The sequence below is a fragment of the Puma concolor genome, chromosome A3 (assembly GCF_028749965.1).
Source record: "Puma concolor isolate L17-30 chromosome A3, mPumCon1.1.hap2, whole genome shotgun sequence".
Lineage (NCBI taxonomy): Eukaryota > Metazoa > Chordata > Mammalia > Carnivora > Felidae > Puma > Puma concolor.
In genome coordinates this window covers 125,149,146-125,169,346 of record NC_141669.1, presented here as the reverse complement: position 1 = coordinate 125,169,346, position 20,201 = coordinate 125,149,146, and the positions used below count along the sequence as shown (strand labels likewise).

The following is a 20,201-nucleotide window of genomic DNA, read 5'->3' as shown; positions in this document are numbered from 1 at the left end:
AAGTGAATTGTACACGTGAGTGCTGAATTATACATAAGCATAAATAATGTCAGCATGTTGAAGAAGCCCTTGATCATACTTGAAACAGGAGAGTATTTCGAATCATCGGATCAGACAGTAAAAGGCACGCACGGCCTGGCTCTAACCATCAAGAGAAACTGGGCTCCAGTCTGACTACCTGGTTTTGAAACCCAGCTCCACTACTTGACTTGCTGTGTGTCCTTGGGCAAGCTGCTTAACTTCTCTGTACCTCGTTTCCCTCCCTCTGTACCTCCTTCTCTGTACCTTGCAGTACTATTACTTAAGTACACTTAAAGGTTAAATGAAGTTATCTATGTGAAACACTTAACGTAATGGATGCCCAGCGCTTACTGGCACCAGGAACTGTTAGCTATCCCTGGAAGAATCTGAGCCCCCTCCAGAAAGTACAGCTGGGCCTTAAGAACTGAAACATTTGCATGTTGTCTCTACCATTGTATGCAGTGAACACCATTCTCTGTATATGCTGGGGTCTTCTAAGTGCGCACGATCTTCGGAGGTGACCAGCCCCAAGTCTAGAGGTGCATGGTGTTGCCACAGGGCCTCTCCCTATCTGACGTGGAAGGAGGCTCTGCCCAAGCCGCCATGTACCGTGAATCACAAAACTTCAGAACCTCTGTCCGAGCTGTCATTGTCGCAAAAGGACTCCACGCATAACCTACGGGGATTTTTTTATTGTTTCAGACCCAGTCATGCATACTAAAGTTACATGTTTTCACCACTTTGACTTAGAAAATGCACTAGAAAAATAAACTTTTTGGTCAGAACAAACACTGAAGTAGATGAATCCACCACCACGTGTCCATACACTCAAAGCTAAACTGAATTTCAGTTTGAAGCAAGGAATGTGACCAGCGGCTGAAACGGTGCCCCAGTCTGGTCAGAAGATTAGCCCACCTTCCGGCCCTGTCGGAGTGGTGTCGGAGAGAGGTTGAGGGTATTCCACTGCCATGAGCTGTAAGCGAATCCACAAGAATCCCCTATGGCAGCTGAGTTTCTGCCCAGCTAAACATGCTGGCCAGGGAGACCAAAGGAAAAGCAGCCGTCAAACGGTAAATTCATCACTAGCATCTCCATCCGTGAGCCACACCGGGCCTTCCTGTGGAACAAGATCTGTTAAGGAGGAATGTTGGATCTGATGATGCCTGTTACTTGGCCTGTCAAGCAAACCATTGCTGAGTCGGGAGAATAGGAAGGAATTTACTTTGGATTTATGGGTTTATGAAATTAACAGATCCCCATACTGAGAGGCATCACCAGAACTGACAACTTTCCCGAACAGCTGAGAGATTTCTGTTTGGTGTCTCCACATATCTCATGCCACAGAACAGCCACGCTTACGCCATGACCTTGGTTAACACTTCACTTCCTAAATGGAAGAGGGGGCTTCAAGAGAAAACCTTAAAAGCTGAACACTTTAAAATGAAGTATTCTAATAATGCCACAACAGTACTACAGCTTTTGCCTCCCCAAATGAAAAAGCAATCTCATGACTGACCTTGAGAATCCCGTGGCATTTAAAGAAACTGCCCACCCAGGGAGAATTCAGAAAGGCTCAGTATCTTACAGGAGTTCAGGGACAATACCTCTTGCTGTCCTCTCTCTCTGGCAGAAATGTAGTATCTTAACAAGCTGAAGTGTTTGTAAACCTCTAAGGACATGTGGCTCCTTGTAAAAGCAAGATGAAGTCTGGGGACGCTAAAGCCACTTCTGCCAAAAGCAAATAAACTCCAGAGAAGCCAGAGGTGTGCACAGTTGTGTCTGTAGCTTTCTTCCAGCCTCCCCCTGTGAAGGCAGAATAGGATTCCAGGAAGAGACCCAATTTTCCAGATTCTGTATAAGAAGAGGAAGAAGACCCCCATCTTATCTAAGTTTACAGAGTCATTTGGCATTGACAGCTTCAGATGTCAATTCATTCAGACCTACATTTCCTATAAAGTAACCCAGATTGGCAGGGGAGGAGGGGGGAGGCAGGAAAGGCCTCCAAAAGGCAGAGTACAGTGTCCCTGCAGCAGTAAAGCCAATTGATGCCGAAAACAGAGGGTTCAGAGCTGAGTGTAGATCCTTTTTATCATGTGATTCAGGGGTGTTCAGTGGCTCATCCAAGGCCACGGTAACATAAAGCCATTACTCGGGTCTCCTGATACACCATTCCTTTCCCTTTTCTATACCACAGTGCCCTGAATTTAGGGAAAAGTTACTTTTCAGGTGTTGGTGAAATGGGCCAGAATTTTTCCCTGAAGGAAGACACTCCCAGGTCTCCGGATGCTCCCTCATTTGGCCCATCAGTGTACCCCCACTACCGAGTCAGGCTCACTGGGTGCTCCCTTGGTTGTTCCCTCACCCTGCTAGGGAAACTTTACACAAATGCCTGGCGAAGCCACACAGAAACTGCCTTGATTTTCACCCAAGCAGTCCCAGTTTCACAGCTTGGTTCAAACCTCCTGAGGTGTCAAAGCTGTTTGATCTCTCTTTGAAGCTGCAGAAGGCAGACAGATCTTAGCTCTGACTCCTTTCAGAAGCTGAATGCAACAGCTCCTTGGTCCAATTGGAGAGGACTCGGAAACGGGCAGCATCCCGGTCTCTGACATACTTGTCCAGGTGAGCTTAAATACATATAAACTTCTGTAGTCAAATAGACACGGGCAAAACCAGCCAGGAATGCAATGCAGAGTTTAAACTTTGGAAACCTGGTGGGGCCAAATGGTTCATTTGTCCTTCATTGTAGCTTGCTGTTGGTTTTGTTTTTTAAACTCTTTCCTCTTTGAGATGTGAGAAAGCCTCTAACCAATTCCCCCCACCTCCAAGCAGTTGGGTTCTGAACCATTTACTTTAGTCATCCTACTTGTGCTATTTTGATCTTTTCAGCAATGCTGGTCACACTGTCATCAGCAGATGGAACTGGAGGCTGCCAGGGGTATGCACTTGGGTATTTCCAGCTCTGCCAGGTCCCACGAGGATTCAGGGTTAGTATCTATGGTGAAAGGATCTTTCTCTGGAATTGGCACTAATGAGGTGAATAATTTCCACCACCAACTTCTCCAGACATTTTAAACAGTACTATACCGATGAAGAGCTTATTAACAATAGACTGGCCTTTGCATTTCAGAGTACCGTTCTCTACCTAACTGAGCTGTCCCCCTTGCCTGGTGGTCTAATAAATGCATGGAGAAGGTACTTATACAACACATAGTACTCGTCACTTTTTAACACCATGACTTTCAAGGAATGAATACAAAAGAAAATAGGTCAAAAGCCACCAAATGAACCACTTAATTTGATGCGTGGGCTAAGGCTAAATTTTTGACAGAAAAGGTCTAAAGTGCTGAAACGCAGAACTAACATTCAGTCTCGCTGGATAAGGTCTGTCCACCCACACCAGAGGCAGAGACTCAAGACAGTCTGCGAGGGTGGGGGCCCCAGAAGTGATCCAGCAATAACCTGCCCTTGCAATAATTTCCAGAGACCAAAATTTAAGAATCCCACTCAAGTCATTTAACCATTCCCCGCTGCCAGGTTTACAAGGTACCACCAGAGCCTCAGGGATAGAAGGAATTCATACAAACCCTGGTCATCTCACCTGCCCTTTTCAAGTTTAATCCTCCCTACAAGAAGGAAGTTCGTTATTGCCAGGTCCCAAGAATATACATACTAGTTTCCTTAAAGGCAGGGCCAGATGGTGACATACGCCTCTTGGAGAGGCCCAGATGTACCACAAAACAAGATCCAACCACTTGCATCTAGAGGCAAGAAAACCAATTTTTCTAGGCAGAAAGCCAACATCTAACATTCAGTAACTAAACCAAATCCCAGAACGTCATGCCAAAGCCCTAGGCATCATTTCATCCAGCCTCATTTTACAGATGAGAAAGGTGAGGCCCACAGAGGCCCAGGTCTTGTCTACAGTCACACATCTGGGGCTGGAGCCCTGGTCTCTTAATTCTTGGGCCAGAATTCTTTTAGCTACTCAGGTCTCACATCCAGCGTTTCAGGTTGAGTAAAATCATATACCTCTAGGATCCTGTATGATTCTATTGAGAACCAGGGCTAAGGCTTTATGGGTTTGGGAAAACTTCAGTTTCTATTGCAAGAGTCAACCAGTGAATCCCAGAGGTGCTTTGAAGTCTCGCTCCCAAATCTGATCATGAAGTGCTGCTTATGTCCTGATGCTCCCACAATTGAGTTAAGGTGCTTTCCAAACCCAGTGATGGCAGCTGGGGTCTGGACCTCAAACTAGAAATTTCACGATGAGCAACAGAAGTCTTTAGTTAGGGTTCATGCGAAAGACAAATTCCCAGAGTCTCACGTGTGGCCACCTGGTAGGCTCGGCCAAGTTATTTCACAGGCATGTCGCCACTGGCCAGTCAGGTTGTTTTCTCCTGAATGTGGGACCAAAGTGACTTTGGTCCTGGTTTTTCTTGTTCCGACATCTGTAAGAACCAGATACAGCTTCCAGATTAATGGTTGTAAACCGAGATTCCAAACATTTGGGAATCACTGAGGACATTTTCCGTGTCTTCCGTGGATTAATTCGAGTAACCAAGGGCTTACCCCATGGCTCACCCTCAGAGCCCCACAGGATGCAATTCAATGACAAGGAGCAAGACTGACTCCGTGGCACCTCAAATTCTCCTTGTGCCTCCCCAAAGCAAAAGGAAAGGATTTAAAGATGGTGGCACTCACAGAGGACTGGCTAATAGCAGGAGTATAGCTGTGACTTCACGGCCCGCAGGGAATCATCACACTGCGCGTCTGAGCTCAGCCCCTCGGGCGGCAGGGCCTGGCCCAGGATGCTGTCACAGACGGGAACAGGTTGGCAGAACTCTCTCACAAAGTCCTCCTCCGAGGCCAGCAGCACCGCATTCCAGGCGGTGGTGTCCAGCTCTCCAGCTGTGCCCCCATACTCCTTGGGGAGAATGCTTCTTGGAAGGTTTGTGTGGAGAGAGTTCAGGTCAGACCCGTGGAGGAAAAACTAAAGGGGGGATGAGATGGAAACACACGTGTCCTCAGGTTAATCAGGATCGGTGGCCTGCAGGATAGGTAGGCGCTCAAACATCTGTTGACCTTATAAAGGAACAGTTGATGGCAACTTCGCCCTTCCAGTTCCTCAAAAAGACCGAGGACCCTTAATTCCCTTCCTTATAACCCACGCACTGTTGGCTGGCCCTTCAAAATATATCCGAGATTCGACCCCTTTGGAACCATGCCGCTAGGGCTTCTCCCCTGGGTTCCCACGATAGCTTCTGACCTGGTCTTCCTACTCACAGCCTGTCCTACAATCTCAGCTCTTCTCGGTGCTGGACGGTGCCGCTCCTCTTTGTACAACCTGCCAACGCTCCCACCTCACGCCCACAGGGCCTGGCATAGTCTTGCCCTTGCTGCTCCTCTGTCTCCCTCCTCCCTCTGCGGATGTGCTCCCACCTCAGGGCAGTGCCACTGCTGATTCTCTTATCTTTATGCTCACTCTCTCAGGTCTTTGCTCAAGGCCAGCTTCTCAGAGATGCCACCTCTAACCACCCTGTTGAAGGCTACAACCCCTTGCCCCCGTTCTGTACTATCCCGTTTCTCTGCTGAATTTTTCTCCATAGCACTTACCACATTTTAATACTAGGTAATACACATCCGCTGTCCGTGTCTCTCTCTAGAATGCAAGCTTCCCAGGGGGCAGAGATTTTGGTCTATATTGCTCATCTAGAACATACTTGTACATAGTAGTTAAGTGATACATATTTTTGAATGAGTGAATGAGCATATGAAGGATGAAATGAACAGGATAATGGACCACAGATACGGTCATTTCATAGATATAAAAGGCCTCTTCCAAAGGCTGCTTTGGCAGCCTGGGGTGCCTGGGTGGCTCAGTTGGTTAAGCATCTGACTTTGGCTCAGGTCATGATTTCACGGTTCATGAGTTCGAGCTCCGTGTCGGGCTCTGTGCTGACAGATTGGAGCCCACTTTGGATTCTGTGTCTCCCTCCCTCTCTGCCCCTCTCCTGCTCGTGCTCTGTGTCTCAAAAATGAATACACATTTAAAAAATTTTTTAAATAGAATAAAAAAAAAAGGTTCCAAACAGTATCTCCAGGTACTAGGCAGGGATGCTACTAAATTAGCAATTCTCAAGCCAAACTGTGCATCAGAATTACCTTAAGTAGAGTTTAAAAACACAGACTCTTGGGCTTCACCCCTAAACTGGAGTTAAAATCTTCAGGAAAAAGGTCCCGGAATCTGGATTTTATTATTACTATTATTTAAAATTTTATTTTTAAGTAATCTCTACCCTCGACATGGGGCTGGAACTCCTCTAAGATTCAAGAGTTGCATGTTCTACTGACTGAGCCAGTGAGGTGCCCCCTTGTCTGGATTTTAAATTCCTTCTCCTGCAACCCTGAGATTCTATCTCTATGTGTTTCCTCTTTGAAAAAGAGTACATGGGGCGCCTGGGTGGCTCAGTTGGTTAGGCGTCCGACTTCGGCTCAGGTCATGATCTCACACCTCATGATTTCGAGCCCCGTGTCGGCCTCTGTGCTGATAGCTCGGAGCCTGGAGCCTGCTTCGGATTCTGTGTCTGCTCCTCTCTCTGCCCCTCCCCCACTTGTGCTGTGTCTCTGTTTCTCAAAAATGAGTAAATGTAAAAAAAAAAAAGAATTTTTTTTAAATAAAAAAAAGAAAAAGAGTACAAAATTCAAGACCATCTTTGGAGGGACCATAATATTCGTAAGCCTAGGGAAGAAGGAGAAAAATACGAACCACATTTAATTGCGGTCCTCAGAGAGGCTGAGGGAGAAGACGTGGCTCTTCTAGGTCAGAACCATCTATCCTTTGTTAAATAACAGGTAAGCTACAACTCACAAATCTCATAAACCTTGAATTATTCCACAAACTTGATATAGCAAGACAACAAATCAGGTAAATGGGAGGCCTTAAAAATAGCGTTTTTAAAGCCCAAGGAGCTGTAGTAAGAAATCGCCGTAACTTTTCAACTATCTGCCTGATACTACGCTTTTCCATGCCCTCTTGCACACAAAATACAATGTTGGTTCGCAGTGCCCAGGCCAGGATATTAAAGAGTCTAAATGACTACAGAGCAGAGAAGCTCTTACGATACCAATCCCACTTTGCTCTCTCCACTGCCAAATATTCTGATTAATTTTATCTTCTTCTCACAGAAAGGACTGTTCATTTAGTTTATCTGTAACTCTGTACTTTCCAAATTAATCACTCCAGGGCAAAAATAATAAACTAAAAGAAGTTTATCAATGTCACCAATAAAGGAGCAAAAACAAAAAAAAAATCAAAGTATCAAGTTAACAGAATCATCACTTACTCTGTTTGCTATTTTCTCCTTCAGAAATGGTTTTATGATGGCAAAAATGCCTTTAAATATTCGAGGTTCATTCACTACATGGACTGCTTTTATCCGAATGGGGAAGCCATCCTGTGAGGGAAGGGAAGGAGTTGTTAGAACAGGTCGGGTGCTTGCAGACTGTTTCCACAGCCTGCCTTTCTCATTTAAGTCTTCTTCATTAGGCCCCCAAATTGGTTTGGTGTGATTCTCAGGGCCTCATCAAAGATGGCCCACGTGGGGGCTAACCAGGAAGACAAGCCTCAGAGAAAGAGTCTCTCTTGGGACCTAGACTTAGGCAAATAAGTGCAGGGCTGCTCCTCTTGTAGGGGTGGAGGGGGGGTGAGAGGGGCATAAAAAGGCCAGAGCCTGTGGATCAATGTAGCAAACATCAGACCTTCAGGATCAGTGTCGCCCAAAGAGTATTTCTCAGGACAGTACTAGGTGTGATTGGAAAAAAGGTTCCACGGTGGGTAGGTTTGAGAATAGCAGATCACAGAGTCACACAGTTTCCTTAAATGTGACACTGTTCACGTGCAAATGTTTACAGTCACATTCACAAGAAAGGGACATGCTACACCGTACCTCCCAAACTTATTTAACCCTGGGACTTTTTTTCCCCCAGATTACCTTCCAAGACTAGAAAATATGATCCAAACTCATTATGCTGATACTTGAATCTACACAGTAGATCAAAAGAAGAGTGGGAGCTCAGGAAAGCCAGAGTATTAGCTCGTTGCCAGAATTCACATTTCTGATAACGACCGAATGTAACACTGATGTCGAAATAATCAGCCTGGTAACAGTAGGGGCTTACACACATTGTGGGATTCAGAGAGGAAACTGTTGTATGTCTGGTGCCCCACAGCTCACGAGAGACTGCACCCACAAGCTAGTCAGGGGGAATGAGGAGCCAAAACTGTTACAGCTGGGAGACTCAGGCCAGGCTACGCCTGTGAGGGCTTGGGGTCCCCATCCATCTAAAAGGAAAAGTAATTCGTGCTCGCTTAGGCAGCACGTATACTAAAAAGGAACACAAATTCTTGCCTTGTCTATCTCAGAGGACTCCCTGTAGGACTGAATGAGATAATGACTATAAAAGCACATTGCAAACCGTTGAACACTGTGCACATATGGGAGGAACTGTCCGGTTCCCGGCACTTGTGTCCTGAAATACAGAACACGCGAAATGTAAAAGCATCTGTCCAAAACAGTCCAACAGGCTCCCCGGCCCTAGGTCCCAGAGGGCAGGACAGGCAGTCAGACGGAAACACAGATTCTCAGTTTCGTTTGTTCAAAGTGCTCCTCTGTCTTCTGGAGCAAAGAACCCCCCCCAAAAACATGCAGAAAGCATTTCTCTGGTTGTTTGGGCTCTTGCCCTAAAGCTGATCTTGCCCAGACTGAAGGCACCTCAGAAACTACTGGAGAACCTGACGAGAATGTGTGGTAAGTAGGGCACCTACATTTCTTCCCATAATGCTTTTGCATCTTTCAGGTCATTGGAGAAGTGGGGTTTGTGTAGCACGTGGGCTCTGAGGTAAACGGACAGGCCCTGGGGAAAGCCAAAACCATCATGGAGCAGGCACACAACAGAAAAAGGCCATACCTGAAGGATGCCAATCACCTTTTTGGCTATAAAAGGGCCAAAGTGAGATGCTTTTGATAAGCTCACTCCTTTGTAGTCTGCAAGAATTACAATTCCATTCACCTGGGTTTCTTCAGACTGAATGAGTTTTTCTAATGTCAAGTATATGGCTCGGATGTTTTCGGTAATTGGATAGTTGCTTGGTATCCATCTGTCTGAGGTCATAAGAAACAGACAGAATGTTACAGAGATGAATACAAACAGGTAACCCACAGGCTAAGATTGATCTTGCTAGAACTCTTGTTTAAAGATGGAAAGAAAGATATTCTACTGGCCTGACTCTGTTTAGGTTAGTAAATGGGACGCCTTAAGCAACAGCTGATGTTCTTAATTCCAAATACAGCAGCACATTGTGAAGTGGAAATGCCATTGGGTGCTGTGGTTAAAAGCATCAGCTCTGAAGTCAGACACACCCAGGGGTTTGCAACTAACTAGCTGTGTGACCCTGGGTGAGTTACTTCCTCATTCTGAGCCCACATCTCCTCAGCAGAATGGAATAATAACACTAACCTTAATGGACATCTGTGCCTCTGCCAACAGATGTGTCCCCAGATTTTTATACCACCACCCTGAGCTACCTCTTTCCATGCTAGCCGGGCAGTTTGGGTAAAACTGACCTGACTCCTGACTGCAGAGGTGGGCTTGGTCAATGCAGGTCTTACCTCCTCCTAGCCACAGCATGTGATCCAAGCCAGATCAAACAGAGCCAAAGGGACTCAATTCTGGGACCTCGGCCCTTTGGAAAGAAAAGATCTCTCTTCCCTCCGGTAGTGGTGAGGCCAGGAGCCAGAGACTCAGGGGCCCCACGAGGCAAGAGCTGCCCTGACACTGAAGCCTGTACCAAGGGAGGCAGAGATAGAGACAGCTTTCCAGTGCTGTGGTTTGAGCAAAGTCCCCTTTCTGGATGCTTCTTCAATATTCCCTATATATTTAAGGAGTCCTTCCTTTCTCTGGGAAGAAGATGAAAATGACAACTTTTGACTATTAACCACTATTCTCAAGAAAATCCCACCGAGACCGGTGTGTCCTTTTCTTAGGAAGATAAAACTCCACGTGACTGTCACCACCAAGGGGATATGAAATATGCACAACATTCCTACGGAAAAAGTCTTTGTCCAAAAACTGTGCCAGCTTGCTGTTTAATGTTGCTGCCAATTAGAGCTGCTTCTACATAACTGGATGTCATCCTTTTCAGTCACATATGTCCCAAAAGAGCTTATAAAAAGGCAAAGCTAATAGCCAGTTGACAACAAAACCTCCTGTGTATGCCTCTTCCTAAAAAGTTGCATTGGTGGGAAGGGTCTAGCTCTGCTCTAGATACATCGGGAAAATCCACCTCGCAAGCAAAGGGTTGAAACCACGCAAGCAAAGAGGTGAAATCAGTGTGCTAATCTGTTTTGTAATATCCTTATGAGTTGAGTACAGAGGAGTAGCAGAAAAAAAAAAAAAATTCAAAAAAAAAACCACAGCTGACTGGTTCCTAGGGCTCCCGGTGCCCTAAAATCTCCACTGCATTGCTTATTTTAAAATAAAATAAAAAATAAGGTAAACAATCCCAGTTTTGGCAAGTGTCTAAAATAGCAGATAAATCAGTTAACACTGTGCCTGGGATACACTAAGGGCTCAAGAGGATGGTTTAATCTCCAAAGAGGGTTTGGTAAATGACCAAAGCACCTGGTGACATGGAACTTCAAGGCAGAGGAAGGCACAGGGAGGTCTCTATTCCCCTTCAGGCGTCCCTTTAAGAGGAGTGTTACGAGATGTCCTGATTAATACCACGAAGTGCTAAGATGGAAAACTGAATCTAAAGTCCATGGATGGCTTAACAAAGTAGAGGAAAGGAGGGGGCGGGAGGAGGCACAGGGTGGACAGACTGGACTGCCCACCCCCACTGATGTCTACCTCACCTACTCACAAAGGAGGGATGGGGCGGGGGGGCTCCTGGCAGCCCTGCTTTGTACCCTGTGACCGGGGCAGTCTTCTCAGCCCACCAGACTGCCATCGCTAGAAACCGGGACTGTGTGTGGAGCGATACCAGATCTCACCATGTGCACAGAGGAAGCAAAAGCCACTCTAGAGAATGAAGGGTGAAGAAGATATGCACAGGACAGCAGGAACGTGTAGCCCAGAGAGATGCACAGACTGACAGACACAGGCAGGACAGGGAGAATGGCTGGCGTAGTTCACGATGGGGGAATGAACTGGATCCTGGTTCTGGGGTGCCAGGCCCAGTGACAGCTACACCTTCAGCTACACCTTCAGGTTCCTCGGGATGCTCAAGTCTTTCTAGACTAACTCCTCCCTTTTTTTTTCCCCCCCTAAGCCAGGTTGAGTAGTTTTTTTGTCATTTGTAATCAGAAGAGCTTTGGCTGTAACAGGGAGAAAACAAACAGGAAAATATAAGGGAGAGAGGGCGCCAGACACACAACATGAAAAACGGCCGGGATCCGCGCGCCCGAAGAGTCTAGGGCGATACCTGGGCGGATGCAGAGGATATGGCAGCCGCGGGGGTCGGTGTGGGGCAGCACGGTGAGGAAGCCGGAAGCGAGGACATCCTTTACGGCCGAGGGCTTCAGGTTATTGAAGACTTCGGGCCAGCTTCGCCGGCAGCTGTGGTAGTTGACCAGGAGCTGCAGGGCCCGGTCGTAATCAAACTTGCGGGCTCGGAGGAAGCGCAGCAGGAAGGCGTCGTCCAGGGACGTGCTCAGGTTCGGACACTCCTTCCGCACCATGTCACGGAGGGCCTGCACGTCTCGAAGTCTCCATTCTGGCTTCTCCTGCAGCTCTTCTCTGGCTTTGGTGACCAGTTCTTCTGTCAGTGAGCACACATAGCCCGGGGGCTCGGGAGGTGGCGGGGGCGGCAGCTCATTCTCTGAGAGTGAGGCTGCGGAGGGGCTGGTCCTCGGAGAGTCGCTTTCTTCGGACATTAGCTACCAGGATCCCTGCCAAGACACCAACCCCAAAGCCAAGTTAACAGAGCCCGGCCCTGCTCGTTTCAGGGCAGCACGATGTGGGGGGGGGGGGGGGGGGAACAGGCACACTTTGTCAGAGCAGTGGTTCTCAACTGGGGCAACGAACTGATCTGAACCACGTGCCCAGGTCCAACCCCAGACTGAACGAAGCCCACATTTCCACGGAGGCCCCCGGGCAGCTACAGCAGGGCATGGATACTCTTCACCAAACACCGTGGCCTTGCTGACAGATGTAGGGACGGTTGCTCAGTCTACTCGTAATTAAGGAAATGTGAATCAAAAGTCTGAAACTGGTGAAAATACTTGATATTTCTGCTGATATGCTTGCTGTTGGTCAGAGAATAAACTGGCGTAGCCTCTTCGGAGGGCAGCTTGTCGATAGGGACCACAATTTAAAACCACACACCTGTTGCCCAGCATCCCATTTCTAGGACATACACTTGCATGTGTGTGCAAAACAGACACCCAAGGATGATCACTTCAAGTGCTAATTATAATGGGAAAAGATAGGAAACACTGTAACTGCATACCAGTTGGAGACTGGTTAAATAATATTATAAGAATGGGATACTATTCACTCATAAAAAGGAATTAAGCAGGCCTTTATAAATGACACACTACGGAAAAGAAAGCAAGATGCAGAATAATGTGTATAATCTCATTTATATTTTAAAAATGTATTCATATATACTTGTGAATGCACCTAAAATTTCTGGAAGGAAATACAAGAAAACTGTTATCAATGGTTCTGTCTAGGGAGCAGTACTGGACAGCTGGACATTTAAAGAGGAGAGAGACTTATTACTGTACCATTTGACTTTTCTACCATATACACATAGGACTTATCCTGATGGCCATGAAACCATGCTGATGGACTCTCCCGCTGGGATGGAGCATAACTGATGAATGACCCCAGCTGCCAGCCCTCTGGATGCACCATCCAGGTAGATGCCACACTTTCCACAGACTGGCCCCAGCCAGTGACTGAGTGAAACACAGGCTTCCTCTAACAGGCAACTTTGCCTTGAAGACTCCTGATCAGCCTGGCCGAAACTTCCGTGGGACTGCAGTCCATGACCTCCTACCCAAACCTCCCTCTCAGGGGGTAGATTCGGATCATTGTCTGAAGGCTCTCCCTGACTTCTCCAGTTCCCCTCCCTTTTATGCTTCACAGGCACTGCCTCAAATTCATTTCTTGCCTGTCTCACCTCATCCTGGTGTCTGCTTCTTGGAAGATCTGAACTAATACATTTATTGAATAAAAAACAAAAACAAGGGGCGCCTGGGAGGCACAATCGGTTAAGCGTCCGACTTCAGCCAGGTCATGATCTCGCGGTCCGTGAGTTCGAGCCCCGCGTCAGGCTCTGGGCTGATGGCTCAGAGCCTGGAGCCTGTTTCCGATTCTGTGTCTCCCTCTCTCTCTGCCCCTCCCCCGTTCATGCTCTGTCTCTCTCTGTCCCAAAAATAAATAAACGTTGAAAAAAAAATTTAAAAAAAAAAAAACAAAAACAAAAACAAAAACACAAAAACAAAAACAAAACAGCTGTTTTTAGATATTCCAGGAATAAGGTGGTAGCAGCTGCCCAGTTCCAAAGCCCAAGCTCTTGTCCAGACTGCCACCGATCCCTGACTTCCAAGCTCAACCAGGAAAGCAAGGACCATCTCAGGGGTCTCTTCATGTGGGCGGTGACCAGGTAACTCCCCCTAAATGTTAGGTCTGCCCGCTCTGTCCCTTGCATTCTAACCTCCAGCCCCACCCAGCTGCTTTCACTCCCTTCCAAAGCTGGGTTTTCTTGTCTTGTTCACATCCTGTTTTCTGTGATCAGCATGCTCTTCCTCCAGTTCTTCACCTAATACTCATTCATCCTTAAGTCCCACTTAAATGCCACTTCATTCACTCAACAAATATTGAGTACTTCCTATGTACCAGGCTCTCCTCCGGGCACTGGAGATACACTAGTGAACAAGCAAAAAAAAAAAAAAAAAAAAAAAAAAGTACCTTTGTTGAACTTAGATTCTAGCGGGAGAGGCAGACTATAAGTGAAATAAACTGTGTAATCTACCAGACAAAAGTGTTATGATGAGAAGTAAAGCAGGGAAGGGGCTTGGAGGTACCTGGGAATTGGGGCTGCAATTTTAAATACGATGGTCAGAGAAGTCCTCACCTAAATGACATTTGAGCAAAACGAAGCAGATGAGGGAACAAGCCACGTAGGTATCTGGAGAATAAGGGCAAAGCCACAGGCAGGAACACACCTGGCTTTTGCGAAGAACAGACAGGAGGCCAGTCTGGCTAGAGCCAAACGAGCCAGGTGGAGAATATTAGCAGATGAATTTATAGAGGTACTAAGGGCCCTATAGGTACAGGGCTTTGAAGGCCAGTAAGAACTTTGTTATTGAGTTTGGTGGAGGCTATCTGAGTGGAGTGACGTGATCTGATTTATATTTTAAAGGATCACCCGGCTGTCTCCCAAATGGATTGTAAGGGGATAAGGACAGAAGCAAAGAAAGAGACCATTCAGAGGCTACAGAAGTAACCCAGGGAAGAGACGATGGTGCTTGAAGCAGGAAGACTTCTTCAACTCCAGGCCAGGGTAGGAGCCTCCCCACCAGCTCCTTAGCATAGCATTCTCCCTCTGTTGTAACCGTGGGCAATTTGTGGGCAGCATCCATTATCTGTCTTGTTCATCACCCTAAACCCAGCACCTAACAAAGTGTCAGACACATAATCTGCGCTCCATAAATATTTGCTGAATGAGTGGAATCGGCTTGGCGGAGGAATGCTAAGTGAGGAATGAAACAACATTCCTGGTTCACAGGACCCACCCTGGGCTGTTTCCATGGAGTCACCAACAGATGCCTGTAATCTCAATCGAGTGCTTACCTGGGAGACAGACTGTAGTGTCCATAGGCTATAGGCCTAGCCTGGCACATGACGGTGCTCTGTAAATATTAGCGGACGATATGAGGTCAAGTGATGTGCTGGAGGGTACACACCTAGTGAGGCAGAGCAGGGATGCGTCTAGCCCCACGCTGGGCTCTACCTCCCCCTGGAGCTTCCTGTTTAATCTCCAGGGCCTCGGTAGTGTCAAGCTCAGAGCAGGACTCAGTCAGTCTCCAGAATGAACTGATGGATGGGCGTATGGATGGGTGCAAACACCATTTGTTACGGTGAAGCCTGGAATCTTCCTCACCTGGAACCCATAGCCTTCCTACCCACCCCACCAAGAAGAGGCCAGGAAGCCATCGTTTCTGGAGCCCCAGAGACCCCACGTCCCGTCGACAACCTTCTGAGGCCCCCCACTTCCGGCTGTCACCCCTTCCCCAGGTGTCCCATTTCCTGGGGTCTCTCTCCTCGGGTCCCTTCACTTCCGGTTTTCCCTCCCTCTCAGGGGTCCCTCTCCCCGACCCCCATGACACACGGGCGGTCTCGCGGGCACTCACCGGCCCGGCTACGGGGCGGAGCGCGGGTCAATCGGCGGCGGGAGCCTCGTCCGGCAGCGCACACAGAACCGACCCGCACTCCCTTCCCGGCCGGCCCGGCCCCTCGCGCCGGAAGTGACGTACGCGGGGCGTGGGAAGGCGAGGCGCCGCCCTTGAGTGCGCATGTGCATCGTCTCGCCGCAGTGCCGGCCCTCTGTCCCCACCTAGCGGCCAAGTCTGTGCTCTGGAGGACTCAGGCCTGCGGAGAGGCTAGTTGGCAGGGTCAGGGAGCCTGAGCCGCTTTGGGTGTACAGACGGGGTCAGGGAGGCCCAAAGAAAGAAGGAAGGAAGCTGCCATTTCTGAAAACATACCTCCATGTAGCTGGTGTTTTACACCCATTGTCTTATTATCCTATTTATGGAATCCCCGTATTTCATGGAGGGGGAATTGGCAATTGGTGAAGTAAAGGGCTTCCAACTCAGACCTCTTAGACTAGCATGCCAGGATTCTTGCTTCAGGACTGGCTGCTGCAAAGGGGGAGATGCCAGCCTAGAGGACATCGGTCTGAAGTTGAGTTACCTCAGGCCTCAGTTTCCTCATCTGTAACATGATTCTTGCTTTGAAATCCCTATTGAGTATTGTTTGTTTCCTGCTTTGGGACTCATAAAGCCCTTCAGAAAGTGGTAGCTTGAAAAAGGCTTTGCTGCCCCATCCCCGTTCATTAAAACCCCCAGCACCATCACCCCCCCCCCCCCCCCCCCCCGCCCTGCATCCACCACCACCACCATATATTTTATGCAACTACAGCTTTGAAACAAAGATCCTGGGTCACTCTTTCAAGCGGGAAAAGACACAAAACCATTACTAGAGAGAAATTCTGTGGCCTGGGAGAACTGAGAGCCCAAATGTGTATACAAGAGATGATCTTATACAATCTCTTCCTTCCTCCAACCCAGCGGCAAGAGGAGCTCTAGGGAGATAGGAACTGATCCACGAGGGCCACAAAAGCATGGCAGTTTCTGCCAGATCCCAGATTCTTAGGGAAAGTGGGGGAGCCTGGGAATCATAAGTTTTGACTCTTGCTCTGGCTCCACCACTTCTAGGATAAAATACAAAACTTTCAGTTAAATTTGAATTTCCAATAAGCAACAATTTCTTTTTAAGTGTAAGTATGTCTTGTACAACATTTGGGATATACTTAGACGAAAAAATTTATTACCTATCAGAACTTCAAATTTAACTGGACACCCTGATTTTTTTGTGTTTGGTTTATTTTTCTCCATCCATCTATGTATTGTTTTCCTGTTGCTGCTACAACAAATTGCTACAAATATAGTGGCTTGAAATGACACAAATTTATTCGATTACAGTTCTGCAGGTCGGAAGTCTAAAATCAAGGTGGTGACAGGGATGCATTCTCTCTGGGGACTTTAGCAGGGAATCCATTTCTTTGCCTCTTTAGCTTCTAGAGGCTACTTGCATTCCATAGCTCATAGCTCATTCCTGAAATCACTTCAACTCCTTACTTTTTGTTGGCACATCTCTACTGACTCTGATCCTCATGCACCCCTCTTTGAAATTTTTAAAAATATTTCTTGTGGTAAGAACACTTAACATGAGATCTATACTTTTAACAATTTTTAAAATGTACAATACATTATTGTTGAGTACAGTTACAATGTGTCCTGCCTCCCTCTTATAAAGACTCCTGTGATTACATTGGGCCCACCCAGATAATCTAGGATTATCTCCCATCTCAAGATCATTAACTTAATCACATCTTCAATGTTCTTTTTGTCACATAGGTAAGATATTAACAGGTTCCAGAGAATAGGACAATAATATCTTTGGGGTGCCATTATCCAGCCTACCACCATCTGGCAACCCTGTTCCCATCTGTGTGACTGTAGCCAAGTCACTCAAATTTCCAAAGCCTATGGTTCCTCATGAGCAAAAAGTGTATTAAATAAGATCATAAGAGGAAACACCTTGGCCCTTGCCAGGCATACAGTGTTTTTACAAATGACAGCTCTGGTGGCAAAGGGCGAGGGATGATCCTATCCAAACCATGCTGTCCTAGGGGTGGTGGCTCAGTGGGTTAAGCATTGGACTCTTGATCTTGGCTCAGGTCATGATCTCACAGTTCGTGAGTTCGAGCCCCACAACAAGCTCTGTGCTGACAGCACGGAGCCTGCTTGAGATTGTGTCTCTTCCTCTTTGCCCCTCCCCCACTCAGTCTGTTTCTCTCTCTCTCTCTTTCTCTCTCTCTCTCTCTCCAATAAATACACTCAAACCATGCTGTCCTAGTCATTGGGATAAACCCCTTCACTCAGATCCCGGACCCATTGGTGGTACCATCCAGGTTGCAATCCCAGATACTGCCAGCAGGAGGAGAAGAATATTGTTCTAGAACCTGGTCTCAAGGGCAGGGGAAGGGTGGGACAAGATTCAGAGATGCCCCGGAAGTCCCTGCCCCAGGCTTCAATTGAGGGCCATTACTTTTGGTTCCTCTTGGTGTTACATATCATGGAACCAAGTTATCTCAGGATTAGAAGAGTCTCAGATACTTAACAAAAAGAGAGTTTTCATATTTTGAGGGATTATATACACCAGGCACTCTACTAAATAGTTTGCTTGTATGATTTCAATTATGCCTTACTACAACCCTGTGAACAGCAAGCTAGGATTTTCCTCTGTCCAGATGAGGAAACATCTTTCCATTTCCCCTCTACAGAAAGGGAAAGTCACTTGTCTAGGGGCTCAAGATAGTCAATGAAAGAGCTGGTTTGGGGCCCAAGTCTGTATGACAGCACAGCCCCCAACTTTACTTTGCCTAAGAGGTTACTTTGCCTGTTTGTTCTTACAGGCTGGGAAGCAGACTCAGAGAAGAAGAAGAAATTGCCCATGTTTATATGATGAATCCATGGTTGAGCTGAGATTTGAACTTCTGTCTTTGACTTTTCTGCACTGGACACTCAGAAGTAACACACACTGAACAACCCTCCAAAAGATCCATTTGCTCATGGGTAAAATGGGGGGCAGGTGGTTCCCATTGTCCAGAGGGTCCTTAGAAGGATTCAGTAGAATGGCATGTGCAGAGTTCTGGTACATTGGATCATGACACGTCTGTTAACTTGTGATGACCACCCCACTCGAGAGCAGAAAGATCAACAGAGGGAGGGCAGCTTGCTCTGCATTTTGGTTTGGAGGGCTGCAAACATCCTGCCCTCCAAGCTTCATCCAGTCTCCGGAGAAAGAAATCTGGGCATTGGGTATGTGCTAAAGGCGGCCAGAAATGCCTGAGCTGTCACTGTTTTCAGAGCATGTGATTCTGAGCTCAGACAATCTCCTAGAACCAGTTTTAGTATTGATTGTAAGCCATAAGCCATCGAGGCTACCAAATGGACTTAGAAACCAACCTGATGATAGTACAATTTCAGCTGCAACAAAGCTAATAATTGCGATTGATTGAAATGCATCAAACACGTTCCAATAAGTTCATATGACATTCAGCCAACACACTAACTGATCGTCTTCTGAGGATGGCATAGACCAAATTATATTCTTGGAAACTATGTAAATAAAAGAAAAGAGTCAAGTATTTGTCCCACCTTTCCAATTTGGAACTGTACCACTGAGTGACCAAATAATAGATTAAGAAAACCATTTTCTTATAAAACTACTACAATTGACGCAGGAAGGCAAAATAATACAATGTTGCTATTTTGCCAGCTGCCATGAATTAATGTATGTAGCTCTTGTACCCAGTAGCCGGTAATATCAAAAAAGAGCAAATTCCAGCCACGTATGTGCTTCTTGATAAAAGAAGGACTACCTATAATCACACCAGAGGGATGGAAACTGGGTCTGACTCAGCTGCTAATATACAAGTAATGCAGAGGTCAAAGGGCCATGTTGAACTGTATACTGTGAGGATATGAGAGACAAAATCCAGACTTTGAGGAACTCTATGGGTCAAGCAGCATAACAGATAAATTTCAAGGAAAAGAAAGAGATATAAGGGGAATCTATGGCTTAAAACACATGCTTAGTTTCTTCTAATGGGCGAAACTGAACTACAGTATCTTAGGGATGCACACTCAAATGATTAAGCAAGGAAATAATTACTCTAAAAGTCAGGCTACTAATTACTTTTGTGGGGGGAGGGCTATGATTGAGATGGGGTACATGGAGGGGCTCCTGGGGTCACTGGCAAAGTTTTATCTCTTGACCTGGGTGTTGGTTATGAGGGCGTTTGCCCCTGAAATAATCACTAAGCTACAAATTTAATTTGTATGATTTTCCACATCTGTGATTTGTTTCATAACATAAAGTTTTTAAAAGATGAAAACAGAACTACCTGCCTCACTCTGTGTGTGTGTGTGTGTGTGTGTGTGTGTGTGTCCGTATACACATGTTTGAATATATGGATATGGCCTGGTACATAGTAGGTACTCAATGAATATGAGTTCTCTTCCCTGTTAATCCTGTCAAACAGCCTTACTGGTGTGATTTCAGCACCATTACCAACATGTCTGACTCATCAAAAGTAGTTAATGCTTATTAAGTGATTATTACATTCCAGGCACTGTTCCCAGTACATCTCATCTAACTGCATCCTCATAACCCTATTATTTTTATTCCCATTTTACAGAGAAGAAATGGAGACTCAGAGAAGTCACCTGTGGTCATGCAGAAGGTGGTGCAGCAGCCTCGTTTTGAACCCAGGAACTCTGCCTCCATAGTCCATGCTCCCCCGCCCCCCACTGCCGCCAACC

At 46.7% G+C, this 20,201-nt stretch overlaps 1 protein-coding gene across 8 annotated transcripts in view; it reads right to left on the bottom strand.

Annotated features, from left to right (window-relative positions):
* Positions 1–698: 698 nt before the first annotated feature.
* TTPAL (alpha tocopherol transfer protein like) overlaps positions 699–20,201 on the bottom strand; it is a 35,817-nt gene continuing 16,314 nt past the window's right edge. For 3 of the 8 annotated variants that reach the window (XM_086702291.1, XM_086702287.1, XM_086702290.1), the window contains 4 exons: positions 11,504–11,969; positions 8,989–9,182; positions 7,365–7,475; positions 699–5,011 (listed from right to left, as the gene is read on the bottom strand). In XM_086702291.1, coding sequence (XP_086558417.1) covers positions 4,733–5,011; positions 7,365–7,475; positions 8,989–9,182; positions 11,504–11,954 — 1,035 coding nt within the window. In that variant the 5' untranslated portion in view covers positions 11,955–11,969 and the 3' untranslated portion in view covers positions 699–4,732. Of the gene's footprint in view, positions 5,012–7,364; positions 7,476–8,988; positions 9,183–11,503; positions 11,970–14,883; positions 14,997–15,443; positions 15,570–20,201 lie in introns of those variants that run through there. The other 5 variants (XM_086702286.1, XM_086702283.1, XM_086702292.1 and 2 more) reach the window with 5 other exon arrangements.